Source organism: Zosterops lateralis (genome assembly GCF_965231275.1).
Source record: "Zosterops lateralis genome assembly, chromosome: Z".
In the NCBI taxonomy this organism is placed as follows: Eukaryota; Metazoa; Chordata; class Aves; order Passeriformes; family Zosteropidae; genus Zosterops; species Zosterops lateralis.
The window spans coordinates 5,770,563-5,795,285 of NC_139800.1; the positions used below are offsets into that span (position 1 = coordinate 5,770,563).

Below are 24,723 nucleotides of genomic sequence, written 5' to 3' on the forward strand. Positions count from 1 at the left end.
TATTCCCATGCCAAAGAAAATACATAGTGAGGCATTTATGTTTGTACATACTATTCTCTGGGTTACATGTCTAGCCTAATAAATTCATTAACAAGACAAGTAGTACAAATGTTGGCTCTGCATCCCTTTCACTAAAGCTCCTTATTTCCTTTTCTTCCTTGTTTAATTTCTCTGTGTTGGAATGCATTCAGCATTTTTGCTGTTTTCAAGACACTTATTAAATGGTGGGATGGACATGTACACCAGTGGTGACAGCCAGGAGCAGTGCTACTTCCCTGCTTATGCATCCTTCCTGAATGGGAAAAGTAGGTCAGCTGATAGTCCAGATTCTCCATGTGAGCAGCACAGGGCAGGGTGGGTGGAAGAAGCACCAGCACAGTGCTTCTCCAGCAGCACAAATACAGAAAAAATCAGTATGTGTAATTGTATATGTACTTCAAATTTGTGAAGTAACTTACAAGGGGAATCTTTCAGAAATGAGGACAAGAATGAAGACGAAAAGGAAATCTCAGCTTTACTAAGGAAAACAAAACCAACCAACAAACAAATAAAAACACCAAAAAAACCCCAACAAAACATGTGAGAGCAGGTTAAATGGCTATAATCTAAGTTTCAGCCGAAATAAAACTTACTTGTTTTGCCATAAACTAGTTTCAGCCACTTTCCTCACAGAAAGATTGTGTATGATGCCTTGGGTCCAGCAATGGCAGACCTACCTGTGTAGAGAGAAGTGATGATAAAGATGTTTCCCACTCCTGTAGTCTAATCACTTAACTGTGATACAGGCATCAGTATGGCAACACTGCTGAATGTAAAGCCAAAAACCAGAGAGAAAACTACTCAAAATTTATATTTTGACCATTCTTTTCTTTGGAAACAATGGAAAATATTCCTCTTTCCTTAGAGATTTGCAAGAGTGTCTGGAAAACCCAAGAAAACCAGAGCTCAAATTCAGTGTTGATCCTGTTGTGAGCAAGAAGCTGGACCAGAGGACCTTTCATCCTCATCCATTTTTGTGAACTGCCTTTCTACAGCCTTGAATAGCCTTTAAAGTTACTTTCAGGGCAGCAGGAATACCAAGAATTAGCCAGAAAATCAGGACTTCATGAAGTTGCAGCTGTGTCTTCACACCTCCCACTTCCCCATTTGGCAGACGCACTGTGGGTAGTGGCTGATGTTGTCTCACTCTGTGCCACATCTACATCTTCCCCTTCACCACCTCATGGAGAATGGGGTGCCTTATCCCAAACTACTTAAATGATTCATCATTCAACCCAATTCAACTAAAATAGCACAAAGTTGCACGTTGATTAAAATCATATACTTCAATGAAACTTAATGTTCTGGTGGATTATTTTTATAAATTTGTGGTGAGTCAAACAACTACAATTAAAGCCAAATGAGTGTATGTGTATATACATACATAAACCCAGCTTAAATAAATGCAAAATTTCAAATATATCATTAAGCAGCAATTTGTATGTACAGAAGGCTGTTGCTTGGCCCTCTGGGATCCTAACATTCTTTTATTAACCTTTTTACCACACAAAGACTCTATTTTATATGCAAGTACTAATATATGAATCTGTAAATACTATCAATATTTCATTTTGTTCAAAGTATTTATAAATTACATCAAGCCAGGACAGCCTTGGGCAGACATGGCATGTCACTGAAATAAGCAACACAGTCTTTAAAAATAATCCCCATTTATTTCAGAAACAGTACATTTAAGAAATACTTGACCTGTGCAGCCACAGACTCCATAAATAGTTTTGTGGATAATAAATTATCCACAAAATAAGTTAATACTAAATAATTAGTATTGTGCAACCAAACCCACAACACCCACAGGTTTCAAAGTGCTTTAGCAAGACTATAGAAGATTATAGTTCCCATTTTACAACAGGAACAGCTGAAACAGAAAACTCAGGTGGCTTGTTTGAGGTCTTACTGAAAATCAGTGTCACAAACATGGAAAAAGGCCTGAGAACCCTGACTCTCAAACCAGTTTTGAGCCACAAATGACTTCACTGTGGCTAAATTTATGAAAAGAAACTGAAACCAAAAAAGCAAGTTGGTTCTTCCAGCTCGAGTAAGGAACAGATTTCTCATTGATATATGGTCACTACTGCAGCCATCTGTGGATCAGTAAGACCAGATACAGATATCCCAAAGTCACTCATGGGGAAACATCCCTTAATAGATGGCTAGAAAAAGACAGTGGCATGGAGAAAGCTAAACCCCAGGATCCACCGGAATCACCAAATTGAACTTGTGATGCCATTTGAGTTGCAGAAGTTCCTGCAGAGACCCCTGCACTTGCAGACACTCCCCTCATGCTGGAATGGGGAAACCCAGCTGGGAGAAGGCTCCTGAGCCACTCCACTATCAGGAGGCCTGGCAGGGCCATGGGAAGCAGGAGCTGCTGGAGAACTCCTGCCCTACAGCTGAACCAGGGCCCATCCAGGCACCTCCCAGCCTGGGGTCATGGCAGCGCATAGCCATGGGACTTGCACACAAAGATACTTCATGCAGGGTGTTCATCTCTGCAGTATGGCTATTCTTGTGATTACTGCTCAGCTTTGTGTGCTCTGCACTTCAAGGCACCACCCTGCTGAACACCAGCTAGAAACAGCACTTGTTACCCACTGTGTGCAGACACACCGCCTCAAGAGGACTGGGATTTCACAGGAAGATATTCCGACAGGCAGAGAAAGAAATGAAGATTGACCTCTTTTGGCATGAATTCCTCCCCCAAGAGGCTGCAGGGACTGTCCTTAGGGCACATATGTGTTCTGACTTTGGAGAACACACACCTGTGTGCACTCAACAGTGCACAACTGCTTCAAACAACTTTCCCTGAAAACCAACAGCATTGGCACGGCACCTGATCACAAGCTTCGTAGAAGGAAAAGCAGGGCACAAGTTAGCTGGGAGAAGAGAACAATGGTACACACAATCCAGTATTTAGAGATTTTCTTTCCCTTATATCATTCAGTCATATTCACATTGCAAAGATCTATGCAGCTCCCACAGACAAGAAGTGTGGAACTTCAGGTGAGGTCACATGGTTCATTTGGTGTCATGCTGATCCCTTGGTTTTATTCTGTGAGATGGGCACTTGCAGTTTTCCTGAGGTAGCAGATACAGAGGTCTTCCCTTTATTCCTTTAAGAAAAGCAAAAATGAAGGAAAAGAAGACAAGCAGACAGAAGTGCTGGAGTTTCTTATAAAAGATATAAACACACTTGAAATAAAATACATTTCTGAAACACTCCACTGGGACAGACAGCACGAGAGCTTCCAAAAGCAAACTTCACCATCTCAGAATCACCCTGAAGACAATTACAGGTTTATTGTGGCAAAACAGTTAATCAGAGAGAAATGACTTGTCATAAATAAATAGCCAGGCACCTGGCTCTGCAGGGCCCTGGAATGGACTCTTCCATATGGAACTCCACATGGAATGGACTTTTTTCTCAATGCCATCCTGCAGCAGGTCAAGGGAGCAGAACTGTAGGTGCTGTGCACACAGAGAACACAGCACTGCTACGTCAAGGCATTCGTAGAACTCAAGTGCAGAAAGTGTTCATCAGAGGACAAATGCACCCACTCCTTCTGCTGCTCTGCCACCTTTTCTGCCAAGCATTTCACCAGGACAGGATCCACCTTGGAGTCAATCTTGTTGGCAAACCAGTGCCCGTAGTTCAGAAGCCATCTCAGTTCTCCAGCCCCATAGATGCAGACACTGCGAAGGTGGGTGCCAGTGCATGGGGGATACAAGTAGTCCTCGAGATAATTCCACTTCACCAGACGAGTTTTGCTCTGCAGGTCTGTTACATCCTGGGATGACCTTGGAACTTCCCCAGGGACCCCAGGGACTCGTACAAGGGTGGCCCAGAAATGCTCATCTGGAGAGTATGTGTCCCTTGACCACTCGAAAAAATCTTTTGCAAGTGAGCTTTCAAGGGTATATTGAATAAACTCCCGGCTTAAAACAAAATAGGCACTGCCCACAAATATCTCGATGTCGTGAGGTGGCGGATTCTTGGAAATGTTGGTTTTTACAGGCATCTGCATGTACTCATAAGGCACTTTCATAAGTTCATAGTGGTAAGTAAATCGTTCTCTTTTGCTACTGCTTGGCTTTGAAGTTTCAAGCATGTTTCCTCCACCAAGTTTCTTCAGCTCAGCAACCAACTCGAAATTTGATCTCAAAGGGAAATCCTGGCCACACAAATTGATAACATACTTCCAAGGAACTGGAGAGTCCATCAAATCAGACAAGCAATTGAAATCTGCTTGCAGACGTGAAATATGTGCGTAGTCCACTGTCTCCAGTTTTGATGCAATGAAAATATTTGGGAAACATTTAGCTAGATTGTTCAAAGCAGATTTGAAACTTCTTGCTGCTTTTTGGTCATAATGGATGCAGTAAATATTTTGACGACTGTACAATGAATGTATGAGCCTTTCTACCATTGCTGCATCTTTGTGAACAACTAAAGAATAGGCAATTGGAAAACTCTCCTCCTCTGGAGAAACAGGTTTTAGGTGGTATTTCCTAAGTGACTGATACACCTGACAGTCACTTGTCATTGCTACAACATCTTCATCAGCTAAATCAACTATTTCTTTTCTTCTTATCTCTAAACTCTTGCCAATTTCATGAGGATCTTGTTCATATATAGATGAACAATTAATTTCATACTGGAACTCATTTCTAGGGTATGAATATCTGTTTCTAACATAGGAAGAAGTGCTCAAGAAGTGCTCAACTAAGTAGATGCCTTTAGAGGGAAAAAAATGTCTTTCAACATGGAAGAGCTTCAGGAGTGCAATCAGCCACCCAGTAACACACAGAATCAAGATCTTCCTTCGTGAGGGACATTTGTAGGACCACTTGTGTGTCTTCATTCTGCAAGAAAAAAGGGACATGGTGTTATTTTAAATCAGAGATCATCAGAGACCATTCCAACCTCTAAGAAAGACATGTCCACACCAGTCTACCTATAGCATAAACACCACCTTATTAGGAAGGGCACTGGTAATCTCTAGTTTATTCCTAATCATAACTTTAAAATTTAATTCCCCTGAATTAGCTAAGGGAAGGCAATAAATTAGATGATTTCCAACCAAATAAGAGTATCAGAACAAGACTCCCACTGTTTTTTTTCCAAACCTTTTTAAAATTTCTAATGAGCCACAAAGTGAAGTACAGCAACCCCTGAATTGGCAAAAACATTACTGTCATCCATATAAGTAGGAAGGATTGTTTATTTTCCTGAGTAACTACAAGGCATTCAGTGGGAGCAGCACAGAGATGTCTACTAAGTCTGCAAAGAATGTGTGCTTAATGGTAGACATTAGTATTGTTTTTTTAAAAAAGCATAAATCTGAAAGCTTTAGAATTCAAACACCTCATTATCACTAACACTGGAGCTGTCTCATAAAGATGTCAAAGGGAAAATGAATTTTCTTCCCGTCCTGTGCCAACAGGATCTGACAAGCCCAAAGTCCTTTCTCTCTTCAGATTTCTTCTGGGAAATATTTCTAACTTGCCCTGAAGACAGAAGTGGATAAAGACATAGCACTTTCATCCACTGGTATGAACACAGAAGGAATGTATCCTCCTGAAGGCAGAAGGGGTAATGGTAAGCAATAGCACTTACTCCTGCTCTCTGCCATGTGACACAGCCTTGGATGTGACCAAAAAAACACACGTGGCCCCTTTTTATACAGCATGTTATTTAATAACATTCCTGTTTAGCACATTAACAATAAAAGCTAAATACAGAGATCCTCTCCCATACAGCTTTGCTTTACTGGCTGAATGTAATCAGCATTGTTACCATCCCTGAATCAAAATTAGACCAGAACCACATACAAGTGCAGCAGTAAACTTAGCTCTACTTAGTTTAAACGAAGCTCTACTTTGTCTTTAAACTGAACAACTCCCAGTATTTTCTTTTGAACAGAAGTTGTTTCAGAGTGGTTCCAGAGCCAATAAAATGGTGGGGCCAGTAGATGTGGCTCAGATGCCTCCACATCTCAGATATGCTCGTAAAATCAAGTACTGAGATGTGCATTCAAATAAATGGCAAGACTAACTTGGGCATCTTTAGCACTCCCTTAAATGTCAGGTCTAGCAAGCTGTAGCAACATTTAAATTGCAGCTTGTCAAGGCAGAGCTTTTTCATTTGTCTCTTCTCCCTTGACTTTGCCAGTCCCTGTGCACCTTTGTCCTTAATATTTTTATTCTAGGGCAACAGAAAGAAGGAAATGTTGCCTCCTTGTTTCACCTGGGGGTTGCCAGGTACAGACCAGGGTAAGCCAACACACACCTATTTTGCAGAAACCAAAGCACAGTTTCTATTTTGTAGAAACTGTCTCCAGGTACGCTAACAGAGAAAAAAACCTCAGATCTCATGGAATCATAGAATAGTTTGAATTGGAAGGGACCTTAAAAGGTAATCTCATTCCAAAATTCCTGCCCTGAGCAGGGAACCTTCCACTAGGCCTTGAACAATTCCAGGGATGGGGAATCCACAACCTCTCTGGGCAACCTGTTGCAGTGCCTCATCATCCTCAAAATGAAGTGAGGCTTTCACATCCCTATGAAGCCAAAAATCCCACATTCCCCCATAGCAAGCAGGTGCTTTTCTTCATCACTTCTTAAAATTAATCCCAGCCCAATGTCTAATCTGTGTTTCCCCTTCACCTACTTCCTTTATATATCTATGTTCCTGAAGAGAAATCACTTTTAAAAGCTGCTCCTTTGGTTAGCCAAAGGCAGGTTTTCAGCCATATGAGAAAAAGCCCTGTAGAGGGAAAGACAGTAACCTGCCCTGGTTTTATCTTTGGAGGGAGAAAACCTGTGTGGTGTGATCTTTCTGTGAAGACCACCCCAAGCCTCTGCCCAGTGTCTCCCTGGCTACCAAGGACAACACCCACTACCCCTGGCTGAACAGGGATTGCTTAAATCAAGGAGGGAATCTTCTCTTACTCTCTCCTTCAAAAAGGCAAGTCTGGACAAAGAAAAAGGAGGGGAAAAAACTAACACATTCCAAACTTCTCCCAAACCTCTCTATTTGTGCCAGCCCTGGCCAGCTTCTGCCCAGTGCCAAGCATTCTGTTGCTATGAAACCAAACAAAGCCATAGAATCTTAGAATGTCCTGAGTTGGAAGGGACTCACGGGAAGCACTGAACTACAACTCCTGGCCCAGCACAGGATACCCGAAGAGTCACACCATCTGTCTGAGACCATGGTCCACCTCAGAGCACTGAGCTTTGTCAGGTTGGTGCTGTGACTCCTTCCCTGGGGGGCTTTTCCAGTGCCCAGCCACCCTCTGGGTGAAGACTCTTTTCCTTAACTAAAACCTCTCCCAACACAACTTCCAACTGCTCCCAAGGGTCCTGCCACTGGTCACCACAGAGGAGAAATCAGTGCCTGTCCATTCACTTCCTCTCACAAGGAAGTTGTAGGTCACTATGAAACCTCCCCTCAGTGTCCTCCAGGCTGAACAGACCAAGTGACCTCAGCCTCTCCCCATACAGCTTCCCCTCCAGATCCTTCACCATCCTCTTGGCCCTCCTTTGGACACTCTCCAGTAGTTTTATATCTCTCTTATCCTGTGGCCCCAGAGCTGCCCCCAGCACTGGAGGTGAGGCTGCCCCAGAGCAGAGCAGAGCAGGACAATCCCCTCCCTTGCCCAGCTGATGCTGTCCCTGATGTCCCCAGGAGAGGGGTGGCCCTCCTGGCTGCCAGGGCACTGCTGGCTCATGTTCAACTTGCCACAGACCAGGATCCACTGGTCTGCTTCTACAGGGCTGCTCTCCCAAACTTTTGCATCCCAGTCTCTCCACACATCCCAGCTTTGCCCCATTCCAGATGCAGAATCCAGCACCTGCCTTTGTCAAACTTCATATGATTGGTGATTGCCCAGTCCTCTAATTAGTTGAGATCTCTCTCCAGTGCCTCTCTGCCTTGTTCAACAGCTTCTCCCAATTTAGTGTCCCAGTTTATATATTTGAGTTTATCTGGAATTCCATATCCAAGTCATTGGTGAAGATGCTGAAGAGCACTGGCCTCTGTGGAACCCACTGGTGACAGGTCAGCAGCCTGATGCCACCCCATCCACTGTAACCCTTTGTGTCTGACCTGTCAGCCAGTTCCTTACCCATCACATGATATATTCAGCAGGATCCTGTGAGAGACAGTATCAGAGGCTTTACTGAAATCCAAAAAGATCACGTCATATCACATCATCAGCTAGAGGAGCTACCTTAAAAAGAATCAGTTTGTCAAACAGGACCCTCCCCTTGTACAGCCATGCTGGCTATAACCAATGACTGCATTTTCTTTCAGGATTTTTTCAGTAACTCCCAGAATAATCTTCTCCATCATTTAACCAGGAACTGGAGTGAGACTGACAGTACTGTAGTTACCAGGGTCATCCCTCTTGCTATGAAGGAATTCTTCCTCATATCCAACCAGAACTTTCCCTGGTGCAGCTCGAGACCATTTCTTATGCTGTTGCTGGGTGTCTGGGAGAACAGGCTGACCCCCACTTTGCTACTTTCAGGTAGTTGTAGGGAGCAGTAAAGCCACCCCTGAGCCTCCTCTTCTCCAGGCTAAAAAACCCCAGCTCCCTCAGTCACTCCTCATATGACTTACTTTCTCGACCCTTCATCACCTTTTTTCCCTTCTAAATCATTTGTCCATATAAAATTAACTTCAGCAAAAACTGGGATTTCTGGATGAACAGTGTGAGACCAGGGAATTAAATATCTTGGGACAGAAGGGCCATCACGAACCTTGTCAGGTTTTGACTTGGCTGAAAAACTTTATTTTTTGTCACATGCAGACTCAAAGCCCTGCTGCCCTGCTCATACATACAGAGATGTACTGTACACTGTACTGTACTGTCCTCTCCAGGGGAACACAGAATAAATGAACATGGTAGATGAGAACAGCAACCTATTGCTGCCCAAAGCATCTATCTTGGGTGGCTCTGACCACATGTTAACTCTGGTTATCTTGCCCACACAAACCTTTTCCTCAGGTGATGCCATCCAATACGCAGACAAAGTTCCATCATTTGTATCAAGAATTTATTTTATGATTTTGTATTATGAGCTTGGCATTGACATCTTGCTTTGCTCTGTAAAATCTGTCTTTTCTACATGTGAGAAGACTCCTGAGGTACATTTGCTTGTCCCAGGACTTGAGGAGGGCAGGAGCCCCAGGTCTTCACCCAACATAAGACTTTTATCCAGATCCTCCCCAGGTTATACAGCCCTTCCAAACCTGGGCTCCCAGAAATTCTCTTCTCCTGCCTCTGCACCACCCTATCAATAAACTTCACAGATTTTACCCTCCCCATGCTGGCCAAAAACAAACACATGCATTTGTATCTGATGAACTGATCCATTATCAATTTATTATGTAAAAAAAAAAAAAAAAAAAAATCTGCATTTCCCTTATCACTAGCACTGTAATGCAAAACACAAAACAATAATTCCCCAGGTCCTCAGGCTTCCTGTGAGAGGACTCCAACTTCAGGAGAGTGGTAGCTGGGAAGTGGCCCAGCTAAAAGCTTCCAGCCTTGAACCTCAGGCATTAATTGCAATTGATTGACAGCAAAGCTCTAAGTGTGTTTTCTGTGATGCTGAAGTTTAAAAATGGTAAGGTGTGCTGATAACATCAGATGGAACCTGGCTGGAAAACCCTGAATATGCTGCTCTCTGAACCATGTGAACTGAATGATTTTGCATTTCACTGGCACCCCCAAAAAGCATCCACATTGCCTCAAGTCAATGTGTCTTACAAACTCAACAGAAATACTTCCTGCTTTAGGATTTTCTGTTTGAACTAAACTGAGTTCTGAAAGAAATTCAGTTTTGAAGAACAAAGTATTACAGAGGACAAAAATACACACTCGACTTATTTTACAGATTAGGGTATTTTCATCAAAATTAGGATAGATTAGAACAATGTTTGCTTCTTCATTTGTATCTTTTAATAACTTAAAAACCAGTATTTTCTGTAAAAATTTGTAAAAGCAGCAGTGGGACTTCTGACCTCTAAAGCAGACCCTAAGAGGGAGTGATAATCTGCCTAACTGAAAAACTATTCTGCTGTTTCACCTGCATTTTTATCTGCATTCTGATCTAAATACTCTTGCTAAGGCCACTGTACACTACCACATATCAGGTATCAAGGTTATTGCAAGATTGAAGCTTATGACTCCTATATTATTTTTATTATTATTAGTTTCATAATATTGAATATCTAAGATGCAGTGGAAAGAATACCAACCAGTGTAAGCAAGGTTTAAATTGGTTTTGAGGGTGCCCACAAGAATTTTCTCTGTATTTACCAAATCATTGAGAAGTGAACTTTAATAACTTTACATCTTCTCAATGCTGTGCAAAGAAATTGTTGTGTGCCAGCTGGGGAACTGCATATCTAGGTACCACTGGATACCTCCTACCAGTCCAGAATCTTTTCCCTGGAAGAAAGCAGACCACACATACAGAAAGGGGAGCAAAGTCTTATCCATTTGCCTGTAAGCACACAGCCCTTGAAAGAAAAAAATAGGAACTGCTGTTGCTTTTAATTGGAAGAAGAACACAGCAGTCATATGAAACTACATTAAGAGATGTGGTGGACCAAACTGAAGAACCCCCTGTGAGCACACACATTAATTCATTTGGGATAGCATTTTTTACAGAATGTACCTCCATTTCTGCAGGGTAAAATCAAGTTTAAACTCTCACTCCTACTGAGAAACTCGACACCATCATAGGTTGTTTCACAGAATTACAAAAACATGGAAATATATGGCTTGGAAGGGGACCTTTAAATGTCATCTAGTCCAACTCCCCCACCAGGGGTAGGAACATTTCCACTAGACTGCTTGAGGTTGTCACATAACATCTAGTAATACCTAATGTTAAGAAGCAGAACTTAATCTGGCGAAACTACCCAGACTACTTCTAGATTTGGCCTTGAAAAAAACAGCAGAGAACCTGTTCTGCATCCTAGTTGCTCTGCTATGCACACCTTGCCCAAAGTAAGCATCTGAAGCATTCTGCAGCTGGTGGAAATATCGCAGGAACTGCAAAGGATCACCAATTCATCCCAAAGCATGAACTGTGAGATGGGCTGCATGAAGCATCCCTGGAAAAGCCATGGTCACAGCAAACAAAAGCCAGGAAAAAGCCCAACTTTTGCACCACAACTTCCAGCTCTGCCAACTCTGCTTGCAATGACACAGCCTTGTTGCACTTTTCATGTGAAGAATTCCAGGGGTAGGAGTATTCCACCCAACCCTTGTCCTCTGCCAGGAACACCCCAGCAGCTCCTCCATCCCAGAGTGGCACTCAGATGCAATGGGGAAAATCCAGGAAGGCTGTTCTGGCCAGCACAAGTCTGAGTGAGCTCAGAGAACCAAGATCCTGCTCTGGCTGACCTCCATGGCTCATATACACCTGCACTGCAAAAGCTTCAGCTCTTTTTGAGGCCACCCTTGTGTAAGTGTTTAAGGAGACATTTGAGAGCTCAGAGGAATGGACAGGCTCCCTTCATCAGCACAAAGAACCTGGCAGGCTCTGGGCTCACACTGTGTCTCTGAAGACGAGTTGTCACTTTGGTAAGACTCTAATAATAGACATTTGGAGACCTGCAGTGAAGCCCTGTGAGACACCAAGGCTTTACTGCAGCTCCTCACACTATTATTTTTGCTTTTTCCACAAACCTTTTGTATCCAGACTCCCAGTCTGTGCAACTTTGTGATGCCAATGTCATTCTTGCACGGGAGGAGTCTACAGCTCCCTTCACCCTGAGCAGGAACAAATTACCAACTCTCACACTCTTCTTGCTCAACATGGCAAGTCTCACCTGCCATCCACACAGTGCAGAGGTGCTCCCAGTTTGTCTGTATTCAGAGCACACTGAATTAGCAGCTTCTGAACTACCTTGTTTGAGAAAATACAAAATTTTTCAACTCCCCAGCATTCCATTCCCCTTCCTCATTGTCTTTTCTGATACAGCCTGTGCTGCACTAAACTCAAGGGCTTCAGTGGTTAAAGGTAGAAGCCTCCAGGTGGATCTACAATGCCCACCACAAGTTCCCTGGATGTGGCCTGCAGGTTGGAGCCATTATGAATCATCCAGGTCCACCACAGGAAGCAGAGAGCCTGGTAGAGCTAAGAAAGCAGATAAACCTCCAGGTAGAAGGATAAAAGTCCTGCTTTGAAGGTTGGGTTTTGTTAAGGAAAAAAAAGAAGGGATCTCTGCTCAAAGAGAGCTGACACCGTTGAGAGGGAAAGGCATTCCTTTGATATTGGAAGCAACTGGCTTAGCTGCAGGCATAGAGGTGGAAGGAAGAAGGAAGGACTACCTAAGGACTACCTGAGGAAGTCTGTAGCCTGTCTGGCTGCAATAATAATTTCCTTTCCTGAGGAGCATAAGGTTTGTATCACAAGGTCCACTGCCCTCCCTGTTCTGCCAGTCCTTCCTGAAGGATCTGCTCAGCAGGCAAGCAAAAGTCCAATCCCAACCCCCAGCTACACTGAGCTCCAGAAAACAAAAGCCAGGACCTCCCCTAATGCACAGCATTATCAAATTTAAAATACTTCTTTTCCTACTTAAGCAATGGTGGGAACCATCTCTTGGTCTGTTGTCACATCTACCTGGGACTGGTTTACCCAGAGCATGGGCTGAAAAGACGTGTTGACTGCTACTAGAATAGGGATTCTTGGAAAGTTCAGGCTGCAGGCAGGCAGTGCTCTCTCCTCAGTGGACCTGAAATACCTAGTGCTTGCTGTGAAAGTTGTTGTGAGGTAGTTGTGAGGTAGCCTGCTTCTGTCCACAGAGCAAGAGTTAAGTGAAAAGGTCAGTTTGAGTGCAAGTGTGTGGAAGGAGATGATAGAAAGAGAGAAGATGTAGGGGAATAGGAGCACTTTTACTCCAGCATGTGATTCTTTCTTGCATATGTATAGCATGAATCAAGCTTCTTGCTGTCACCTAGGCTAAAAAAATAAAAAAAGGTTATGGATGCTGAGAAGAGCAGGAGCAGCAGAACAGAGGTTGGGAAGTTACAAAAGGGATGAATGGAGAGAGGGATTGATAAGAGTAAGTACTTTCATGTAGGTAGCATTAACAGCAAAAACAAAAATCAGAGTAGCAGAACAAGTGCTTTCTCCAACCTATTACACCCCCATCATTCAAAGGCATCTGAGGCAAAAACAGTGTCTACACTTTGCCTTGGAAACCAGGTCACAGAGTATTTAAGAAGGCAACACCATTAGTATATAAAGCAGGAACTATGGGAACAATTCCCTTTCCTCCAAGTACAAATACTTTGGGAAAGTTCCCCCTGATAAAATATCTCTGAGATACACACATCTGCTCACACAGCAGTACAAACTCAGTGGTTTGCATGACCAACTGTGCAAAAAATTTAGTTAGTTCTTCCTGGTTCTCTCTGTTCTATACAAATCACATCTGGGTCTTGATAGACCTATGGGAAAGACAGAGGGGATGATGTTCCTGGGAAACTAGGGAAGAGGAAAAGTAATCCTGTCCTTTTCTAAGCTGTTTATTTTAAGTTTTGTAAACTATTTGTCTGAATTAAACTTTTACCACTACTTAACTATTCAGTGCTGCCAACTGGAAAAGTTAATTTATTAACGTGCTATTTTTTACTGCTGCTAGCTGGTTATTTCCATTGCAAAATGATCTATTGATAGGCATCAGGGGATTTCTGTTGCAGTACATTTTATTTGCATTAAATCTCAATCAGTTGATTCTATCAAGTTTATCTGGTTTTCCACCCACTTGCCCTGCACTGGGGCCTCAGCCTGTGCCCCTCTAACACAGTCACACTTAGCACCAGCCTCATTCTGCACATCTCACCCCCTGGTTTTGGCTTGCCCACCTGATGTAAAATTACTTACTTAAATTTTCTCTTAATGATAGACAACTAAAGAGCTAAGTAACTTCAATTACTTAAACACTTAACTGCAAGATGTGGGAAAATATGTCGTTACCTTTAGAGGTAACTGAATGATAAACCTGCCAAGTTTAAGACCCTGAAGACTTAAAACAACACAGTGTCCCAATGAAAAAAACAGTAAGAAACTACTACAGTTTAGCAAAGTGTGATTTTTGCTTCTGGAAATGGAAAGACAGGTTCTTGCCTGGGAAACACAGGTTCACCAAATATCTGGCAGTTATGGATATCACACAACTCTGTCCCAGTACTAATCATGAGGACACTTTCTTGCACAGGATCTCTATTTCCTAGCAGAGCTTCCTGTGCAGACTGTAAATTGCTTTGCTTATCTGTTTAACACTCAGTTCCAGCTCTCTGTAGGCTCTTTAGAAAAGGCTGGATTCTCCTTTCTGTTTGCCTCCAGTGGCAATCCCCATAGTTTCAGCAAAACATCTTACATCAATTTCAACATGTTCATGTCCCAGAGATATATCAAGGTAAATAAAGTCAATGTCTCAGCTCTTTGGCCAGGAAAAGAGGCAAGCAACTTCTGCAGGGCCATACAAGCAGCACAAGAGAGAATGTGGTTCCTCTGCAACCCCAACTAATCTGAAATGCTTTACCATAACTTTTCATGAGACCTCTTTTGCTGGAGGCCTGAAAAGTGTCTCAGCAAATCCCTTGGTACATCTCATACTACTGTGTCATGCCAATCAGAGGATTTGCAGCCCTCTTAAAGCAAGAAAGTGTTGAGAAGGCCCAGAGATAATCATCAAAATTTCCAAGCCTGATGGTTATACATTGAGATTTTCAATTTTCTGACTGTGACGTGGGGATATCCCTGCTTGCCAAGGACATCAGAGTTACTATAAAGGCAAAAGTCAAGAAAACAAACAAACAAAATCCCACTAACAAACATATACTCCAACAAATATAGTCCCTTCTAATTTGTGGCAATCTAGAGTTTAATAGCTTTTTTTTCACCTCATATGGGAGTTTAAAGCAATAGTACTACAGTGAAGAGAGGGTTAATCTTTAAACTATAGAATAACATAAAAATTAGACCCAAAGGGGCAGAATTTGTGTTCATTGGCAAGGAGTCGCACCATAAAAAGGGGGTGGAAATTTCCTGTTAAACAGGGAAGCAGGAGAAACTGCACTACACAGCAGAAAAGCTCCCATTAACAGCTCAAAATATTTCTCCATTTCCTTCACCCCACCACCAAGCTGCCTACAGGCTCCAAGGCAGTTTGCTGTCTGCAAACCCCTGCTGTAAATCACCCTCTTCAAGTCATTTCTCCCCTCAAAGTCACAGCTTGTCACATCAAAGAGAGCTGCAGACCTACCTCCTGGGCTTTGCTGTGGTCTCTCTTCCCCTCTTTAAGTTGCTCTGTCCCAGGGCATCAATATGGGTACAGCCAGTTCAGTGAGCAAAGTCCCAATGTCTGGTCCATCCTGCCACTGCCTGCAGCCTCCACCAGCATCAGGGCTTCAAATGTGCATGAAGTCGTAGGGGATGGACACAGAAGTAGCAGGGATGACATTGTTTCTTGCACAAATTGAAAAAGAAAATTGTAAAATGTTAGCTGAAAAATAGTGAGCATGGAGGCTTGGCATGGTTAGTCCCAGGGTGGGTGGGCACAAGGGGTGGCTGTGGCTGCAGTTCTGAACTAATAAGCCTCTGCTTTTTAGCAGGTTGGCTGGGAAGGTTTTATTGTTATTATTAAGCTGTGGAAGGCATTATCTGTATAAGAAGCATATATTTCTGTTTACTCACGTAGCATTTCTAAGCACCAAGAAGGCAGGAAGAAAGGAACACCATAAAAAGAACAGATCACATCAAAGCAACCTAATTTTCTTCTCTAGAAGAGTAAAGACACTTGAGGAGAGGCAGGAAAGCACTGGGACATGAGGAGTCTGTTAAAAGCCTCATCAAGTTTAAGATGCACACAATACTTCAGGTACCAAGACTCCAGGTCTCAGAGGTCTTATATAATAATAAAATAGCTCTGACATTAAGCCAAGGCCAGAAGTTTGGGCTACTGTTATAAGACCCACAGTCCTCATTATACTTCCTGAAATTCTCTTTAGATATGATGACCTGCACTGGAAGTTCACCTATACATAAATACTTTGTAAGGTATACAAAGTCTCTACAGCAAGAAATACATTTCTGAGCTATTATATCTAACTTTTCTCTGTGTGATGCTTACAAAGAAATTTGAGGAGCTAAACAATGCATTATTTGTATATACCACAAACAACTATCTTAGTATTTTCCCTCAAGAAAAGCACTTCAGCATTACTCCTAAGGCATATGTAGCATTCTCCTCCTTTCCATTCACATTTTGACCAAAATACACACACCAGTCTCCCAGCTGATACAATATTGTAAACTGCACTTTAGTGACTGAAGTAGGCGGAATGTCATAAGCAAGCCCCAAAGAGGGCTCTGGGTGTCACAGATCCAAGGGATCCTGCAGTCCTGCCTTAGCTCATTGTCCCCAGCATTGTAAAATTATACAGAGATAACAGTGTCCAGATTCCTTAATATGGGATATTAATACTTAATACTGGCACTCTCTGTTTGCATAAGATGCAATGTGGCAAGACAGCAGCTGGGTCAACTTTATCTTTTCTCAGTATGATGGGAGGGTACAGTGGCCAATTATATCATGTGTTATAAATTGATTTAAAAATTAGGAAGATGGGACATCTTCTTCTGTGAGACAAAAGCTCCCAGCACATACAAAACTGGAAAAGGTCTGCAGACAGCTATGCATCTTTTGAGTAAGATTTAGGGTGCTGATTTGTCCCTGCCTGGAAATCAAGCATGCAGAAAGACCTCTCCCAGCAAACAATAAGGTAAAATACAAAAACACACACAGGCCAACTGCACTCCTCAGTCAATCCAAAAGAAAAAAGTCTTTGATTGGCACCAGGGAATCCTGCACAGGCCACAGGCTGTACTTGACCCACCAGACAACCCACACAGCACTTTGATAACACAAGAGAGCATGTTGCAGGAGGGTGGGTGAGTTTCTGACAGGCTGGCATTTACCCCATCAGCTGCCCTTATCTGGGTGTGGTGGAATTAAGAGAGCTCCTCTTTCTCCAGGGGTGTCTCTCTTACACCAAAAGCAGAGTGAGCTCTGCCTCCCACTTGGTCACACTGAAAACCCTGGCAAAGCCTTCTTCATTTCTGAGTGTTTCAGGGAGACGTCTGATGAGGCTTGACTTGTTGACAATTACGCAAAATGCACTCCCTTGCTGGATTCAGCACCCCGCTGTTTATGTTGCAGAAATGAGCTTTTTATGACTCATCTGGTACATTTCTTAGCTCCTTTATCAATATTTCTTGGAAGACCTGAAAAGCTGGAGTCACCATACGACTCCTGACGACTCTTTCTGTGGCTGTAACTACTACGTAAATGCTTTAGGCTTAATTCCTCTGAAGTTACCTGGGCTACTTATTTCAAACACAGTCTCTTGCCTCTCAGCAAGGCATTTACAGGATGGCACAGCCACCCTGTTGACTAGAATAATTTGCACATATTAGGCCATAAAATAGTGTGCATAGTATAGGTTATGAACCACAAAGCCTACAGGACCTGGTACACAAGCAGTTTTCAGTGTGTGGACCAATTTCTTGGGCATCTGGATATCCAGTGTAATATCACACAGAGGTGGTGCCAACCCAAGCAACTGAGACCTGAATGTATTCCTTATCACCATTACTGCTTTTCAGAAAGTTATAATCCTTAGGAATTACTAACTTATACTATCCATATGTTAAAAAGCATTAGCCAGGGTTGTTGGTAATCTTTAAATGCCTTTACAGCCGGGCAGCATACACAAAAATACATGAGAACTGGGCTAAAAACCCACCACTATCAGACGTATAAAACCAGAAACCACAGTTGCACAAATGTAGTAGCATTTCACTTTCCTTTCTATGACCATCTCAGAAAAGCTACATGCATGAAAGAACAATCATATCATATCCAAGGAGCCCATCCAGCCCAGGATATTGTCTCTTTATAGTAGTCAAAAGTTGATGCTTGGAAACAGGAGAGAGATCAAGTACTCTTGAACACCTCCTCCACTGTTCCTTTCCGGTTCTATTTCCTTACAGCTCAGAAGTTCTCAAAGACAGGTTACAAATGTCTGTTTCTTACGAAATTTTGAGTTCTTTCATCCAGGCATTTTTGGACCCACATAAGCTTTCTGACATGCAGAGACTAGGGAGTGTGGGGGTGGGGGGCAACACGCTACAGCTCGCTTGAGCAGAGTGTAAAAACCCACTGTCTTGCACTTGCTTTAAATCTTTTGCCTCCCAGCGTCACCTGACTGCTGTAATTCCCCTGCTGAAAGAAGCTAGCAGGTCTTTCTTGTTAATCACCCCCACTTCAGCTGCAAGTTTATCTACCACCTCTACCCCTCAGCCGTTTCTCTCACAAGCAAGGAAATGCAAAAAGGATTTGATTTCATTCCTGAGTTGACTACTAAGGAAATTTATTTATGCAAAAAACCCTACTATTAAGGAAACATGCCTATCTCAAAATGGAACAGGTTGGTTTATGAATTAGACATTTGCAAAGAGTTAGAGGAAGTTCAGTGGAGCAGATCCTCGGGTGGGACACAGTGGAGGTTCCCTATAATGTCTTTTTCTAAGCTTTACTCTGTTCACCCAATAATCAGGGACAAGATGGTACCGTCTCTCTTCGAGGAGTGGAAAAAAAAAGTTCTGACAGATTCTTGCTGTTGTTACTTTCTGTTTCCCCACAAGGGGAAAGAACCTCATTTCTTACTAAAGAAATGACTAAGTGCACTTGGCAATTTCGAAAGCGGCTACACGAACGTTTTGAACAACTTACTGAGAAACGCAAAAAATGCCAACATCACAAGCAACCCCGACTCCTCTCACCAAACCTTCCTCTGAGTTGGTACAACTGTTGCTTCTGGAGAGAAGCTTATCAAACCACCACACCTGGGCACTCCGCCCACCAGCCGAGAGCTGCGGACAGGTGTGTGCCCGGCTCCGGACACCCTCCTCCTGTTACCTGGACGCAAAATCCCCCCCTTAACTAACTTTTAAGACAAACTGCAGCTTCTTACCGGAGCTCTCTCGCAGCATCGGTACCGACCCTCCTCCTCCTCCTGCTGCTGCTGCTCCGGCCCCGCTCGTTCTCTCTCTCTCTCTCTCCCGCTCAGCACCGCCCCGCTGCGCTCCCGCGGAGCCGCACAGTTCCGCCCTTTCCTCCACCTCCTTCTCCTCCTCCTCCTCCTCCTCCTCCCAAACTCCGCCGCCACGGCCGAGCATCCAAATTTGCGCCTACCCCAAGCACCCCGGGAGGAGGACGGGAGCTGCTGCTGTCGCCCAGCGAAGTTTAGGGTTTGGCTTGGCGAGGAGGGATCTCTCGTTGCTGCTGTCCCGGGATGTGCCCGCCGGGCTCGGGCTCACCCGGGAAAGATCTCCGCCCGTCCCGGGCCGGCGCCTTGCTCGGCTCGAAGGGGCGCTCTTGTGTGATGTGTGTGCGGCACAGCTTTTTCCTCCATGACGTGGAGGAAAAAAAAAAAAAAAGAGAGAAGGGCCGGCGCCCGCCCCGAAACCTGGCAGGCAAGAAGAAGAGGAGGAGGAGGACGACGACGAATGGGAGGCGACGGTCCTGGCCAGCACCTGGGAGCGGGAGGAACACGCCGCCCCTCCGGCAAACGCGGCCCGAGAGCCTCTCAAACACCACGGCCCGCTCGACCGGGCGGCAAGACGGGGCTGGGGCTGGGGATGAGCCCCCGGCCCAGGCTCCTTGTCCTCTGTCCTGGGAGCCGAGCCGGGAAAAGGGACGAGCTGCTGCGCTCCCGGGGCGGGTGGGCATGAGCTGCTGCAGCCTGGGGTTAAACCTCTGCTCTTTAGCAGGTTGGCTGGGGACGTTTTATTATTTTTATTTAGCAGTGAAACAACCTGGCGCTGCTGTGGAGTACTGCGGCTCCCCAGCCACTTCCCAGGCTCAGGCCGGTGTTTTAAGGTCAGGCCGAGCTGTTGGCTCTGCTCGCAGAGAGCCTCGGGCCCTGGTGCGGGTGGGAAATGTGGAAGACGCCAGCGCACCGGAGAGCATCTGTCTGCTCCTGTAGGGCTGGCCCTGCAGCTGGGCACCGCTGTGACAGCTCGGATCAAGGCTGGTAATTGCATAAGCCACTGTGACCAAGTTATATGTAACTGGGTGTTCGAGCTCTCACCACAGAAATGTGTAAGTGAAATCAAAAGGCCACAGATGCTCTAAAACTCACCTGTGGATTACTCTGCTACGGCAGCATTGGTGTAAGTGGTGAAACCTCCTGCCACAGACAAAGCCAAAGTTTTAGTAAAAACATATGTGTGTAAAAACACCACAACTAAAAATCCCACATGCATAACTCAGAAAAACGTATAGTTAAAAAAAATCACATAAAAGTTCTTTGAATCCTGTTCTTAAGTCCCATTCCTTAAAAATGTTTTACTCCCTTCCTGTGCCATGTTTTTCTTTATATGGCCAATAACTTAGTGGTTCAAATTTCAGATCACCTACATCATTTCCTACCCAACTTGCTAACTGACGACTGGTGATAAAAAAAAGGGCCCAAGTCTCGTGTAGGCAGATGCTCATTCTATTGATTTAAACAGAGTATCTTCCCCCAGTTTAGTATTCAGGTTTGCAGACCAGAAGAAAAGTCTTTGTGTTATCATGACGAAACACTCGCCAACTGCAACTGCTTCAAGAATTTATCCAAACTCCTGTGGCAACATTATTCATCCCTCTCCCTCCTCCTTAGCTGCATTTCTACCATCAAAAATTCAAGCAGGATTTGTGCCTTAGAGTACTGTAAATACCATTCCCAAGCTGGCTTTCATTCCCATTATTCTCTTCCCTGACCTGCTCTGCTTTGCCTGGCAAAAAGGTGGAATGTTTTGTGTTGATCCTCTGCTTGGAATGACTTTAGCTCTCACTGCACCTGCCTTTACTTTTCTCCATGTGTTTCTCTTGCTTACAGAGCTTTATGCCCTCTTACCTGTGTTGCTCAGGAGGTCACATTATTTCCTGCTGGCCTTGAAATCTATGGATCTTGTGTTGTATTGTCTACCTCCCAGCTGCTTCTCTTTCTCCTCACTCCTTATTTTGTTTTGAGTGTTGCATTCTTCCTTACTGGTATTAATCTCCCCACTGACTTTTATTTTTTTAATTCTATGTCAGCAATAAATAAATATGTGGAAATGCAAATCTGAATTTGTGGCTTTTGTTCACTGCATCACCTTTTTCTCCTTCTATTCCCTGAGTGAATCTTAACAGCAGTCAGAATGCCAGGAGTTTTGCCTTACTTTTTGCATTTTATATCCTTTTTTACTTTAGCCTGCACCACATAAAATAAGAGCTAATTCACAGTCTAGGAGTGAAGAAGAGGTCTACTAAGTAGAAGAACTGAATCATGAAAGCAGCAGAAGGGGCTGGGCGGAGGAATTGCCACTTGTGTGCAGAAGCTTTGTTACTCTGCTGCAATTAGCATCACCAACAGCTGCCTAACTCTGACCAGTGACAACCACTTACATTTTTATGCAAAACTACACTTAAAAATTTACACTGGGAAAACATGATGATGTAAGCTTTTTTATCTCTTAATGGATCTTTATATTAAGATCAAAGGATTCCAGCAGGGAGATTAGAGAATATTCACAGTTTTAAGACCTGGGAGCAGAATCCTACATTTGTTAGTCATATTAAGCCCTATGTTGTGAAGCTAATGCCTTTCTCAAGATGCTTATATACAATTTAAAAACTGATGAAAGCCTCACTGGTATATTACTTTCATATAGAGCATCTGTAAGAGACAGTGGTTTTCATGTAGCACTTTGCATTTTTACCTCTTTGCTCAGCTTGAATCAATTCAATTTTCTGTCACTGTATCTTAGGATTGCCTTAGGTCATGTAAATCACATTAATATAATGGACCAAAACATTCTTGTCAAATTCTCCCAGTTTTTGTACATTAATTTTATTAGACATCTTGCAACAAAGAAAAAATGTAATGTAAACAAACATGTAATTCAGAGGTCATTTTAACAGTCAAATACCTTTTACTTTTCAGTGAAAGTGCAGTATTTGAATGAGCACTTCCTTTGAAACTATATGCCTTCAGGTCTGTTTTGCTGCTGCAGTTGTGAGAACACTCCATTTTCTTTCTTTGTGAAACTGACATTACAAAATACCTGTCATTCAGCAGCTTTTACCTTTTTTGACTTCCAGGCAATTGGCATTTCTTTATTCTTATTTCCCATCAGGCTGTAATTGCTCATGCATCCTAGGGCACAACACTAGCTCTCTGCACATCAGACCCCTCTCACTTCCCTAAACCAACTCCTGTGTAAGACACTAATCAGATCTTTGCAGAAGAGCTCTTCACACTCCAAACAGCTTGCTGACATTATGTATTAACAGGAGATACTTCCCATCCTCTTCACTGGAGTTAGATGTAGCAGGTAACATTATTCCATCTCTTTTTATAATCCAGAGAATGAAAGAGCAAGAATACCACTTGAATGCAGGTAACTCTCCACAGTCAATGTGTTACAAATATGCTGCTAAGGCAGATTCAAACACTCTAGAATTAAAACAAATAGAAATCCCCCAGAGGTTGGGATGCATATCCAAGATGCTGTTACCTGGAAAAATTCATGTTCCACGAACAGGCTAATTGCATTTCCTGTCATATGCCAGCACATTTTCTGCCTACCAGAGAGATCGGGCTGGAACATGAATGGAATTTTCCTGAGCACTTCCAATAGCTAAGATTCCTCTTTTAACCTCTCCAAGTACCTTCCCCTCCTTCTCAAATGTTTACTATATACATATATATATGCCAAATAAAGCAAAGCTGCTGATGATTTTCAAGGCTGCTTATCTTGATTTTTGCCTAACCTAACAGTTTATGTTATTATGCAAACATGCACTGCAATTTCTGATAGCACAAGCTCAGCCACAGCAGTTCCAGCTTTAGGTGTAAGAAGTGACTGTGAGTGTTGATGCCTGTCTTTTCTGTCCTGCCCCATCAAACCTGGGCAGTTACTTTAATCTTAAATTAAAAGTTCATACCAAGTAATCAACCTGGAATATAACTCACAATGAGCATCAGTGTGTAAGTCCTATTTATTTCCCTATTTCTTAATTTTGCAACACAAAATTAAATATCCTTGTTATCCTTGCCTGCTACTAAGTACTTTCCTGTTCCTCACTTACCTAAAAAAAATCATACCAATTACCCAAACATCATCCTAAGTGCTGGACAAATGATTTATCAAAATGATAAAGTAGCAAAGTACTTAGTTATAAAAACTCAAATGTTTACTTTTAAGTGATGGCAAAGAAAAAAGTATTAGCACTCAAGAAGTCTCTAGAATCCAAAATCTTTACATTCTTTGTAGAAATTCCAGTGCTTTTCCATTGCAGAGCACGGTAGAAACTCCTCTCTTTGTACCATTACTACCTCATGGAATCGAAGAAAATGTGTCAGGCTTTCCACTGAGTTGATCTGGACAGAAGAGCCTGTGGAAATGAATGCAAATGATTACAGAGTGTAAATTAGATTAATGGAAAGCAATCACTGGCACTAAAAAGGCATTTGCAGTTCGTCAGAACCTTGTAGGCCTTAGTGATCCCTAAGAATCTGTAATGTACCATAGGAATCTTGTGGGGTAAGACTTGGAACATCTTACCAGTATGTCTCACTGAGATCCAGTCTTCAATGAGACACCTCCTGGTGCCCAGCCTGAGAAGTTAGCCATCCCAGACATTTCCAATTATGTTATAGGAAAATGCAGTTGTTCTTTGATACAGCTTGAATTTCATGTATCATGCCTACAAAGAGGCATGTTCAATGTACTTTCTCAAAATAAGGAATCTCTCTCACAGAGAATGCCTATCCTGAAATAACTTTATAAAAAGGAAAGTCTACACCTGTACAGAGGAAACTGCAGGACAGAACTATAGGTATTTTTAATATTTGAGTATCTGCTGGACTGAATTAACTATTGCAATGCATAAATTTAAAGTACTTTTTTCAGTCCAGGAGAAGCTGAACTTTTCTCACTTAAAAATCAGTAACAAAGTAACATTGTACAGATCCAGCAAGAAATATTAGAAGACATTGATTCATAAAAGCACAGACTCCAAAAGGCACTTGGAACTGCAGATTTCAGAGTTGCTTTCATACATCTTTCATCCCCACTTTCTCCCTTTGGTATCCTTGCACAAAGTAACAGAGCTGCTGAGCTGCCACAACCAGCCAAACACAGAAAATTACCAGCGAGGGCAGAACTGTCACACATAGCAGACAGTGTCAAGAGAGAGAACTCTCATGAAAGTGGAGATGGTTTCCATTTAAAACAACAAAAATCAACAACAAAACCAAAACAACAAACCACAACATAATATTGTGTCCAAACAACATTCAAGTGTCTCAAGAAACAAACTAGGATATGTATTTCAGAATTATTAGACCAGTCAAGATAAATCCTTGTCAAAATGCAGAGAAAACATGCTTGAAGTGACATCAGTTGGCCATTTAGCTTGTACTTATTACTGGGCTATCATATGCCATCCCAAGAGTCTTTCTTTGTTACCACCATTTTTCATTTGCATCATCTGCACCAATTCCAAAAAGCAAAATATACTCACTGAATGGACAACAT

The 24,723-nt window shown here is 42.9% G+C and overlaps 2 protein-coding genes across 3 annotated transcripts in view; both read right to left on the reverse strand.

Moving 5' to 3' along the window:
* Positions 1 to 342: 342 nt before the first annotated feature.
* GCNT4 (glucosaminyl (N-acetyl) transferase 4) lies at positions 343 to 19,632 on the reverse strand. 2 transcript variants are annotated; one of them, XM_083883905.1, is made up of 3 exons: positions 19,125 to 19,632; positions 15,353 to 15,555; positions 343 to 4,920 (listed from the first exon to the last, which is right to left on the reverse strand). In XM_083883905.1, exon 3 carries the CDS (start codon positions 4,917 to 4,919, stop codon positions 3,552 to 3,554), a length of 1,368 nt encoding a protein of 455 aa, XP_083740031.1. In that variant the 5' UTR covers position 4,920; positions 15,353 to 15,555; positions 19,125 to 19,632; the 3' UTR covers positions 343 to 3,551. The 2 variants fall into 2 exon arrangements, with proteins under 2 accessions (XP_083740031.1, XP_083740032.1); XM_083883906.1 differs by lacking the exon at positions 15,353 to 15,555.
* Positions 19,633 to 22,983: 3,351 nt separating this feature from the next.
* ANKRD31 (ankyrin repeat domain 31) overlaps positions 22,984 to 24,723 on the reverse strand; it is a gene marked incomplete at its 5' end in the record, with an annotated part of 66,312 nt that continues 64,572 nt past the window's right edge. Inside the window, 1 exon segment of the mRNA XM_083884265.1 lies at positions 22,984 to 23,578. Within this exon segment, the coding sequence (XP_083740391.1) occupies positions 23,427 to 23,578 (152 nt within the window). The 3' untranslated portion in view covers positions 22,984 to 23,426.